Here is a 12,798-nt window from a genome sequence, read left to right as displayed (position 1 = left end):
CTACAGTTTTATAAACTATTTCAAAAATATTTAAAAATTACAGTAGAAATTTAGAGTAAATTAACCATGAAAATAGGAATTTTTTTTACTGTGTACATATCTAATACACAGGCGTGAAACTCAAGGTCCGGGGGCCAGACATGGCCCACCACATCATTTTATAGGGCCTACGAATGCATGGAAATAATATGCGTTAATTAAGTATCTTATATTTTCTTACTAAATATATGCATTTTATTTTCATTTTGACGGGAAAAAAACGTACTGCAAGAAACTGCATAGCTGTTAAACTTTTAATAGTATCCAATATTGCTACAAATATCATACTTTCCAAACATGTTTTTGTCAAAATAAAAATAAATACATAAATATCTGCCTGACTTATGATTTCAGAGCATGAAAACGTGTTGCGCTCCCCCCACCGGGACTATAAACAGTACCAGTTGTATACAAAATTGTGATAAGTACACCTCTGCATGACATTGTCCTTTTTAAGCTCAAGGAAAAAAAGAAAGAAAACTTACAAAGAATAATCTTATTAACATTGTTTTGGACCAGGGGTGTCAAAGTCAAGGCCTGCGGGCCAGATCCGGCCCGCGAATGAATTATCTATGGCCCCCGGGATGATATTTGATTAGTATTAGATCCGGCCCGCAGCTGCCTGCTGCTGTATTGCACGCACCAATACTCCATCAGTGTTGGCGTTAGGAATTTTCAAAATGGGGCCCCATCAAGTCATAAAAATGGGGTCCCACAGTACATTTTTGGGGTCCCGCTTTTTTGTAAGCGTTTTGAAAACAAATGATAAATGTATGCATTATCCTGTTATATCTCACATTATACAAACGTTTGTAGATGGCAGCATATGTTGTTCCAAAACCTGTATGTACCTTTCAGCATTAATGGTGCCTTCACAGATGTGTAAGTTACCCATGTCTTGGGCACTAATACACCACCATACCATCACAGATGCTGGCTTTTGAACTTTGCGTCGATAACAGTCTGGATGGTTCGCTTCCCCTTTGGTCCGGATGACACAATGTCGAATATTTCCAAAAATAATTTGAAATGTGGACTCGTCAGACCACAGAACACTTTTTCACTTTGTATCAGTCCATCTTAGATGATCTTGGGCCCAGAGAAGCCAGCAGCGTTTCTGGATGTTGTTGATAAATGGCTTTCGCTTTGCATAGTAGAGCTTTAACTTGCCCTTACAGATGTAGCGACCAACTGTATTTAGTGACAGTGGTTTTCTGAAGTGTTCCTGAGCCCATATGGTGATATCCTTTAGAGATTGATGTCGGTTTTTGATACAGTGCCGTCTGAGGGATCGAAGGTCACGGTCATTCAATGTTGGTTTCCGGCCATGCCGCTTACGTGGAGTGATTTCTCCAGATTCTCTGAACCTTTTGATGATATTATGGACCGTAGATGTTGAAATCCCTAAATTTCTTGCAATTGCACTTTGAGAAACGTTATTCTTAAACTGTTTGACTATTTGCTTACGCAGTTGTGGACAAAGGGGTGTACCTCACCCCATCCTTTCTTGTGAAAGACTGAGCATTTTTTGAGAAGCTGTTTTTATACCCAATCATGGAACCCACCTGTTCCCAATTAGCCTGCACACCTGTGGGATGTTCCAAAGAAGTGTTTGATGAGCATTCCTCAACTTTATCAGTATTTATTGCCACCTTTCAATTTAAATTTTTTAATTTCATAATTTCGACTTGCTTATCTCATAATTATGACTTTTTACCTCGTAATTTCGACTTTTTATTACGACCTGCTCTTTTGTGTCACAATTATTATTTTTTTATTGTTTTTAAATCTCATATGACTTTTAGGACAAGCGGTTTCGACTTTCTTATCTTTAAATTTGGAATGTATATCATCATTACGACTTTATATCTCATAGTTTTGACTTGTTTTAATCTCATAATTATCCTGTAATTATAACTTTTTATCTCATAATTTCGATTTCTTATCTCATAGTCATGATTTACCATTGGGATATTTTTTTAGAGGTGGAAACGGACTTCCAAAGTATTAGTACTATAGGTGTATTGTTTTTTCAATTATGTAAATCTATTATTTTGCACTGAAAAAGAAATTATCAAACTATTTATTGAGCATATATTTTTTTCATTTTTGTTTTTTTCCAATTAACTTATGTTTAAGTTTGATTTAAAAAGTATAATAATTGGTTCATATAAATAAAAAAAGTGTAAAAAAATAAAAATTAAATGGATTAAAATTCTGCTTTGGAACCCAAACTAACCAGAAGCGGTCCTGATGACAATTTATACTTTACTGAGTAATTAAAATTCTGAGGCAGTTATGTTCTAATATACTCATATTCATATATTACATTTTGTAGCATTCCCAACCCCATACAGCAAAAATCACAATCCCAATGTTTGTATCTACCAGTAGATGGCAGTAATGCAGCCAAATGCATCTGATGTGTTTTTTTTTTACGATGAAGAAGAAAAGTTCCAATCTCCCAGAATGCCATTTGTTAGGCCAACAGAGATGGTCTATGAAAAAAGATACGTTTATTATAGCATTTATACCATAACATTATGTCACGAACATTTTCTATAACGTCTAACGTGCAATTATTGTGTCGGCGCCTGGGTGAATGACTCAAAGGAATTACCAACGTTAGCCACGCCAAACTGTGACGAGTTGTTGTCCGCTGTGTCTGTTTTTGAATCAATTGGCTCATCTTCTTCGTTCCGAAGATCTCTGGAAGTCCTCTGAGCCGCAGAGGAGCGGAGCGCTGTTAGAAAGATGGCGGCCTTCAGTAAATATGTCACTGCGAAGAACTCCTCCATAGCAGGTGGTTTACTGCTCCTGCTGTACCTGCTGAAGAACAGACGACGACGGCCTTCGAAGAACTGGTGAGTGTGAGAGGAAAACATTGTCTTTGTCAAGCGAGTATCGGTGCTCGGCGACTTTGACAGGTGCCAACGAGCAGTAAGATCAAAACTCCACAACTGAGATTTATTTTTTTTTTTAAATATTATATTATGCCTAAAATCTTCCTATTGCAATACCCCCAAAATAACATTACCAACAACACATTGTAGTGTTTATTTACTTTACCGTTGACTACCTTGAAGTGTGTCCTGTAGCTACAGTATATTAGCTTGAATTTGTATTAAAACATTGACAAATAAGTATCGTATATGATGAAACTAATGTGAACTCCCTAAACCCAAAACCAGTTTAATGGAGGACAACTTGCCATAGTTTTTTAATCCAACACTAAGCAAACATACTGTAGTTCTCTGTCTGCCAAAGGTCATATGCTGCATTATCGAAGCTCTCATATCACCAAATTATTATCAGTATCACCAAAGTGTCTATTTTCAACTTCTCCAACACATCATAAAATATTCACTTTTATTTACACCTTTTGGAATTTTGGCATCATTGTCTTAAACTTAGGCCAACTTTGTTGATTACCAAGGGAAATTGTTTGATCACAATAGCATAATCACAAGAAGAAGATTAAAAATTAAACTCTCTAAAGCCCTAAAAAAATAAGAAAAACTAAAGTATAATACACAATACCAATTATACAAAAGTGATAGATAATAACAATAAAATAATAGAATGCGTAGAATGAAATAAAAGAAAAGGGTTCACATAGTTACAAATAGGCAAGGTAACAGGACAGTTATGACAATGAACATAATGTTAACGAATGTGTAACATCACACTTAAGGCACCGGTGTCAAATTCAAGGTCCAGGGGCCAAATCTGGCCACCACAACATTTTATGTGGTCCTTCACTTCATTATATGTTGTCCGCTACATCATTTTGTTGTGGTCGTGGACCGCCACTTTATTGTATATGGTCCGCCACATCATTTTATTGTGGTCCGCCAAATCATTTTATTGTGGTCCGCCAAATAATTTTATTGTGGTCCGCCACACCATTTTGTTGTGGACCGCCACTTTATTACATACGGTCCGCCATATAATTTTATTGAGGACCGTCACTTAATTCTGTGGGGCCCGCCACATCATTTTATCATGGCCCGCCACATAATTTTGTTGTGGACCGCCACTGTATTAAATATGGTCCGCCATATCATTTTATTGAGGCCCGGCCACCTCATTTTGTAGTTTAATTTTACCGTGGCCCACTATGTACTTGTAATGTGTCCCGCCACGCCATTTGAATATGACCAGCCACAGCTATTTTATGTGGCCAGCCACATAATTATATGTGGTTGTCCACATCATTTTATTGCGGCTTGCCACATCATTTTGTTGTGGACCGCCACTTTATCATATATGGTCTGCCATATCATTTGATCATGGCCCGCCACATAATTTTGTTCTGGGACGCCATTTAATTTTATTGTGGCCCGCCACATAATAAAACATTTTATGTGGCTGACCACATCTATTTTATGTGGCCTGCCACATCTTTTTTGTATGGCCAGTCACGTCTTTTTTATGTAGCCAGACACATCTTTTTTATGAGGCTCACCAAATCATTATATGTGGTCGGCCACATCATTTTGTTGTGGACTGCCTTTTAGTTTTACCGTGGCCCGCCACGCCATTTTAATGTGACCAGCCACAGCTATTTTACGTGGCCAGCCACATAATTATATGTGGTCGTCCACATAATTTTATTTTGGCTCGCCACATCATTTTGTTTGTGGACCGCCAAATAATTTTATTGTGGCCCGCCACACCATTTTGTTGTGGTCTGCCACTTTATTACATATGGTCCACCATATCATTTTATTGAGGACTGTCACATAATTCTGTGGGGCCCGCCACATCATTTTATCATGGCCCGCCACGTAATTTTGTTGTGGACCCCCACTGTATTAAGTAGGGTCCGCCATATCATTTTATTGAGGCCCGCCACCTCATTTTGTTGTTTAATTTTACTGTGGCCCACTATGTACTTCTAATGTGGCCCGCCACGCCATTTTAATATGACCAGCCACAGCTATTTTATGTGGCCAGCCACATAATTATAGTGGTCGTCCACATCATTTTGTCGTGGACCGCCACTTTATCATATATGGTCTGCCATATCATTTTATCATGGCCCGCCACATCATTTTGTTCTGGAACACCATTTAATTTTATTGTGGCCCGCCACATAATTAAAAATTTTATGTGGCTGGCCACATCTATTTTATGTGGCCAGCCACATCTTTTTTGTATGGCCAGTCACGTCTTTTTTATATGGCCAGACACATCTTTTTTATGAGGCTCACCAAATCATTATATGTGGTCGGCCACATCATTTTGTTGTGGACTGCCATTTAGTTTTACCGTGGCCCGCCACGCCATTTTAATGTGACCAGCCACAGCTATTTTTATGTGGCCAGCCACAGCTATTTTTACGTGGCCAGCCACATCATTTTATTTTGGCTCGCCACATCATTTTGTCACTTTATTATATATGGTCTGCTATATCATTTTATCATGGTCTGCCATATCATTTTATCATGGCCCGCCACTTCATTTTGTTGTGCAACGTCGTTTAATTTTATTGTGGCCAGCCAGATCATTAAAATATTTATGTGCCAGCCACATCTTTTTTATGTGGCCAGTCACGTCTTTTTTACGTTGCTCACTAAATAATTATATGTGGTCCACCACATAATTTTGCTGTGGGCTGCCACTTTATTATATGTGGTTCGCTGTATAATTTTACAGTGGCCCACATCATTTTGTTCAACGCCATTTCATTTTATCGTGGCCCGCCACGTCATTTTGATGTGGCTCACCACATCATTTTATGTAGCCAGCCACATCTTTTTAAGTTGGCCCACCACGCCATTTATGTGCCCTGCAGAAAACTGGACGTAAAAAAACACTTAGTGGCTAAATATATTTGTCCTTTCAACTTCGACAGCAAAATGTTCCACATGCAATTGTTTACACTTGACTGTAAATGGAAAAATAGGACCTAGTTTTTTACGGTAAAAAAAACTGACAGCTAAATTGCCAGAATTAAGAAAAAAGTAGTACTGTTTTTACTTTTTCAGTAATATGTTATAAAAAACACTGTAAATTGTACAGTACAATTCTTGCAACTAAACTGCCTGTTTTTTTCCATTAAAAAAAGTGTCAAATATTAAAAAAAAAAAGTATATATTTAAAATTCTGTTGACTGCATGGCCAGTTTTTTACTGTAAAAAAAGATTTCACAGTGTACGTAAATATATATATATATTTAATAATCAAATGCATTGGCAAGTTCACATATTATTCTCTGTTAAGCGGCCGCCCTATGCGATGTGGCCCTCAATGAAAATGACTTTGACACCCGTGTTCCAAGTGTTGGCTTTTTATTGCGGTCATGAACACGCTTAACATAGAGTGAAGATTTTTTTTTTTTTTTTTTTTTCAAAAAGCAGAGTTCCAACAAGGCAATGTTTATGGTTACTCATTTCTAGAATATTCAAGATCTGGAAGATTCTCAGCTGTTCCACTTACCTTTTGTTCTTTCTCCGCAGCCCAAAACCAGGAACGGACTTGGTGCTGAACTTTGAGGTATGTTTTTTTCGAACAGGCAAAACATCTCAAGTAATCCTAATATAGTTGTAATTCTGAGCATGATGTCTCCCGTACAGAAGGATGGCAAAAAAGACCGCGCTGCAGTGGACAAGATTTTCTTCTTGCGAATTCTACAGATTTTGCGAATCATGGTTCCTCGTGTGTTTTGCAAGGAGGTATGAAAAAAGGATATTTTAACCTTAAAGGGGTAAGTGCACTTTTTGGAATTTTGTGTATCATTCACAATTCTTATGTAAGACAAGCACATATATGTTTTTATTTTTTTATAGGCATTCTAACTAGTAAATAACTTCTCGCAAGAGGTGGCTAACAATGGAGGTAATGGAAATTCGATCTATTCCGCCTAAAAAGCGCTCCATTAAAATATTTTTAAAAACCCATCAAGGTTTTATATACACGTTGTAAGTATTTATGTAATGTAGTAATAGTCGTATGTAATATTGATGTATTTTACTCATTTTAAGCATACGGCGGCGCATTGATTTGACAGCGCGCATCACAATGTTCTGTTTCTTTCAACAACAACAAACAATACTAATCGTGACAGACCTCACGAGAGACAACAACTACTTTGGGACAAATGGTGATCCAGAAACTTAATCTCTTGAGCTTGAATATACGGAGGATGATCTACATCAGGGGTTTCCAAAATATTTGTCTTGTGGGCTGCATTGGGTTTAAAAAAAATTGGCCGGGGGCCAAAAGCTGACAGCATGTAAAGTAACGTGTGCGTGCGTGTATATATATATATATATATATATATATATATATATATATATATATATATATATATATATATATATATTATGGATATATAATTAATATAAATGTTATGTGAAAGTTTGACTCTTATGTTGTTTACTTCCGTGGCAACCTTCTTAAAGTTTTGTAATTAATCAGAAATATCAAGCAGCTAAAATGCGCCAAAAATGGATAAGGGTGAAGAGAGTGTTTTACATTTTTCCCATCATGCACTGTAATGGATTTAAATGAGTGTAATCTAAACAATTTTTTATAGTGTTTTGACAGTTTTCATAGTATCCACACTGTTCAGTGAGCAGGTTGTGTTTTGTGTGACCATGTGTGTTGACCTTGATGTTGGTTGCATTTTTTATTTTAAATTTTTTTGCACCATGACTAGTGAAGATTGTTTGGATCGTGTCATATAAGTAAATGCTCTGCTATTATTTCGAAGTACTATCAAGGGTCATTGTTCGGATTGTCTCACATTGTCCACAAGATGGCAGCAAATGTGTAGCATTCACAGACCGCTTGGTAGTTAAAAGATTAATTTGAAAGCACTCCACAGTGCGATGCTTTGTTGAACTCATGATATCTCGTATGCCAAATTGAAGAGGCTGGCGGGCCACACTTGGTCCACGGACCGTAGTTTGGACACCACTGATCTACAAGTTTTAGAATCTGAGTGATAAGTAGATCCAGCTTTAGTGAAACCCTCATCATCATGTAGCAGCATTGCTAAGTGTTAAACAAGAAATACAAACTAAAAACACAATAAAACCATCACTTACTGTACAATTTCTGCTCTCACTTTTATGCCGACTGATGGGATGTTTATATCTTGCAGCCCAAGACGTGTTTCCTGTTTAGATGATGAATTATCATTGTCTTCACTCATGTCAAAAAAATAAAAAAGTGACGCAAACGACCATCTTTTCGTGTCTTTCTCACAATGTCTTCAGGTCTATATTGAATTTTAAAGTTGACCAAAACCATCTCTACACACTTCTAATATCCAGGTGACAGGCATGATTTATTTATAATCTAGAATTAACTTTCACCAACTCAGAAGAGATGCAGCATCTCAATATGTCAATATAGCAGCATAAGCTAGTTAACTCTCTGTCATCACGGCGCAGCTAAAAATAGTTTGTCTGCGTTAGCGCTTATGATAACAATATCGCTAATAGTTGTTTAATATTCAGGACACGAGACGTAAATGGAGTATTGTTGGTGCTTTTTGGATGTTTTTAGAGGGCTTTATGGGTGGGATGGTGTACTCCCATTAACTCCATTGTTATCCACCTCCTACTTGCCGTATTTTACGACTTGCAATGCATAAAAAAAAGAAAGACATGTGTTCTTGTTTTACAGAAGGATTGTGAATGATAGGCATAATGCCACAAAAAGTGCTGTTCCCTTTGAAGACATGTTGGATGGGCAGCTTAGGGACAGCCTTATCTCTAAAGAGATGTTCCACGGGGTTTGAGTCTGACATTTACAGGATGGTCTGAAAGCCACTCCTTTGCTATCTTGGATGTGTGCTCAGGGTGATCCCTCACCCCAGTCTCAGGTCCACTGGTAGTCCTGGGCGTTATCGCCTGAAAATGAAATCTCAAAGAGTTTTTTACCAAAAAATATGATTTATGATTTTTTTCTTAATTGTTTTTTTTTCCACCTAGATTTTAAAGAAACCAATAAATGCAAATGACAGAGACAACTCCAAAACGTTTTGCTTTTATTTGATCACAAACTAGTAGTTTGAAAGGAGACAAACAATGCCACACCCGACAGGCACACATGGCATGAACATATACTGCATCCTACTCTTAGCAAAAAAATTAATTTACATAGAGTTATTCTTTCTAGAAAAGACATAGACTGCACTTTGTATAAATTAATATAACAATTAATTTTTTTTTAAAAACTACAACAAGCTTCTCTGAGAGGCAAAACTTATGTCTTGAATAAAATACTTCTGTAAACAAAAATGTATAACTGCACATTGTCTGCAAATAAATATTAAACTCTGGTATTGGGAGGGCTCTATAATTATAGTATGTTATTTGTATCGATTCTTAATCAAAAATCGATTTTTTTATTTTTATTTTTTAAACTGTCCTGTCCAGTGTGTGTGTGTGTATATGTATGTATATGTATGTGTATATATATATATATATATATATATATATATATATATATATATATATATATATTGATTGATTGATTGATTGAGACTTTTATTAGTAGGTTGCACAGTGAAGTACATATTCCGTACAATTGACCACTAAATGGTAACACCCAAATAAGTTTTTCAACTTGTTTAAGTCGGGGTCCATATATATATATATATATATATATATATATATATATATATATATATATATATATATATATATATATATATATATATATATAGTCTACTGGTCTAGCACACATGTGGGCAGTTTACTTGAAGAAAGTATGTTAATGTTTAATACTGCTGTGCTAGTTGAATAATGTTAAGCCACTTTTTTGCCAACTCGCAGCAGTGTTCCCTGTTTGCTATCTAAAATAGTGTTCCATTTAAAAATGACCTTGTATTTTTAGACACTATTGTATTTGTAGTGTGCAGTGTTCTTTCACCTCAAAGTTATTATAAAGTGTTGCAAGACTCAATGCAATGTTTTTGCTTCGTTTTAAAATGTTCAAATGACTTTGAAAGATTTGTTTTTACTGAATGAAAATTAAAATAGTCGTTTGCAATATTATTTGTGTTTTTTTGTCGTGTTAAGCATTTAGAAAGACAATGTCATTAAGATGGTGCACGGGTACAGAGCCCTCTAAAATAGATAAGTCTGTTTCAAAATCCAAGGTCAAACATGTTTGCTCTTAAGTCTTTTGAAGTTAGTGGAACACGCAAGGGCAGAATAATTAACAACTTAATCATTTGCAGTGTTTTACAATAACTATTAGAGGTGAGAATCTTTGAGCACCTCACGATTTGATTCCGATTTTTGGGGTGACTCTTTGATTCAGTATTGATTCTCGATTCACCACACTTCTCATTATATGATATGGTATATAGAATATTTTTAATGCAGGTTACAGAAGCTCCTCTTGGCTGCTGACGTACGACTTTTATGTGCAGTTTTGGCCTAAAAAACGTCTTTTGGATATACATTTAAAAAATGTTTACAAAAATCACCCATTGTTAATTAAACTAATAAAATAATTAAAGCAACTCCAACTTATCCCAACTTTGCAATACTTCACAAAGCAATTGAGAAGATACATCTTCTTAAATACAATAAAAAGGAAAAACAAAAATTAATACAAGCAACACCATCAATAGCAATTATAATAGCAATGATAGTTCATGTTTAAATCCAAAAATGTATTCTTAAAAAATTGCAAAAAAAAATAAAAAAAAGTATTCTCGAAAATTATGAATCAATTTAGAATCAAAATAAATGAAAATCGTGGTTTGGATTTGAGATTAATTTTGTGGAGCACCCTTAGTAACTATTTTGTGTTTGTTGTCATCTCAGACTGGATACCTTCTCCTGATTGCTGTGATGTTGGTGACCAGGACCTACTGTGACGTTTGGATGATTCAGAATGGCACCCTGATTGAAAGGTCTGGTTATTTTTTACAGTATGAAACATTTCCTTTCATCGTTGCAGTATTAGTATTAACCACATGTTGTTCAAATGGACGACAAAGCGTCGCAATGAAATAATTCTTCAGAAAAGGCAACCTAAGACCGTGTTTTCTAATCCATTGTTTTTAAATCAGCTGGTGGTGGATCTTCAGTCTCAAACTCAATTTATCTGGGGGGCCGCTGGTGGTGGAATCGGGCTGAGGATGGTTCGCACAAAGTATTCGCTTAAGAACACAAGTAGTCCTGCAGCGTGTTTACTTGTGCAAAGCTAATAACGTTAGCACTTTTTTATTTGCCTTTAATCTTCAATAATTGATTTAAAACAGCACTAAGTATTTTTTCAATCTTCATAAAATATTTCCATAACTTTTGGGATAATACATGGAGTTACAACTGGTTGAATAACACGTCTGTCAAGGCCTGAGGGGGTCTGTACTGCTCTCACTGGCACTTAGCAACTTTGAGGAGGTGGTCAGGAATCCTGCCACACAAAAAACTACAAATGTGCTGACTTGCTTTACGCCATATGTCACTCCCCCTTTCCCTATTCGTTAAGAAGGTGGAAGATACTTAACCCACCTGCTCCCAGTGCTAACCACACTGGTTTAATTGTAACTTAGATAATGGGTTTCACTATGTAAAGTGCGTTGAGTCACTAGAGAAAAGCGCTATATAAATAGAATTCACTTTACACTCTACCTAGATAAAAGGACAGTCAAGGATCAACATTGCCCCGGCTTTCACTCGCTGCCATGAGCTCAAAGATGAGGAGGGATTTTCGGTCGATGTTGCCTTGGCTCTGTTGCTGCCAAACTAGTAAGTGGCTTTCGATGCCCAAATCAAAATGATAATGCTAATGTTAGCTATCGGAAATTTGCGTGGTAGCAATAAATAGCCACCAGCTTGATAGTTCCACACTACTTCCTTCGAAAAAACTCTCCCGCCGGTCTTTCTTTGCTTCAGACCTGCATCTGCCCCGATGCATTCTTGGTAGTAGCGTCATGTTTGTAGCGCAATCCAAGATCATTTCTTGATAGTGTCAGCTATTTAACATCAGCAAAGCCATTAGAGACGTAATATTTGTGCCAATATTACAGCGGACATCATGTCAGTGGGACGCTATATGGGAAATGTGGTCTTCTGGCAAAACACTACCCCTTTGGTCCACTGGCGCCGCCAAAATCAACCAAAACTGAAAGTTCGTTAGTGAGGCTTTAAATGCTACATCTGATATAATCAAAAAAACAAGTATGGGATTTATTTAAAATGTCCGATACAAGCAGTCCTGCAGCGTGTTTAACTGTGCAAAGTTGGACAGCCAGTCAACATCTAAATGTCCTCCAATAAGCACACAATTTATTTTATTTTTGTCAGGTCATTTACAAAAAGTAAACATGCTAGGCTATATGCTACTAGGAGCTCGCAGCTACACAACAGCTTAGCACCCGATAGCACACAAGCTAGATATACGTAATGACTAATTGAACAATATTGCAGTGTAAAAAAACACATTTGTCAATATAAACAAGTATCATATATTTATAGTTGCATGTTACATATACATACAAAGTCTCCAAGACAAAATAGAAGCTATACATTAACAAATGTGTCCGCATCACTTAATTCTACTGCGCCATGAGCTTCACTTATTGAATTATTTTGGTCACTCGGGTTTTCAAAAACAATTACCCCTCCACGTCAATTCAAAGACAGCATAGGGACCTTACAGTTAAATAGGTTACCGTTACCGTATAAAATAATTTTATTTTCTCAAAAATCGTCATCTGCACTTCTGAAAGATTTGCTGCAGTTTCAAGCTTTTCACGCTACAAGCTAAGGTAAGCTTTGA

The 12,798-nt window shown here is 36.4% G+C and overlaps 1 protein-coding gene across 2 annotated transcripts in view; it reads left to right on the top strand.

The window, feature by feature from the left end:
• Positions 1 to 2,524: 2,524 nt before the first annotated feature.
• Positions 2,525 to 12,798, top strand: part of abcd3a (ATP-binding cassette, sub-family D (ALD), member 3a) — a 39,918-nt gene continuing 29,644 nt past the window's right edge. Inside the window, exons 1-4 of one of the 2 annotated variants that reach the window (XR_009821129.1) lie at positions 2,525 to 2,903; positions 6,504 to 6,540; positions 6,621 to 6,719; positions 10,836 to 10,924. Coding sequence is in view for 1 of the 2 variants with exons in the window: in XM_062020892.1 (XP_061876876.1) it covers positions 2,794 to 2,903; positions 6,504 to 6,540; positions 6,621 to 6,719; positions 10,836 to 10,924 (335 nt within the window). In the remaining variant the exon portion in view is untranslated. The remainder of the gene's footprint in view (positions 2,904 to 6,503; positions 6,541 to 6,620; positions 6,720 to 10,835; positions 10,925 to 12,798) is intronic. The other variant, XM_062020892.1, reaches the window with a different exon arrangement.

Source organism: Entelurus aequoreus, linkage group LG15 (assembly GCF_033978785.1).
Source record: "Entelurus aequoreus isolate RoL-2023_Sb linkage group LG15, RoL_Eaeq_v1.1, whole genome shotgun sequence".
In the NCBI taxonomy this organism is placed as follows: Eukaryota; Metazoa; Chordata; class Actinopteri; order Syngnathiformes; family Syngnathidae; genus Entelurus; species Entelurus aequoreus.
Note: the sequence above shows the minus strand (reverse complement) of the source record. Positions and strands in the feature narration are given on the sequence as shown.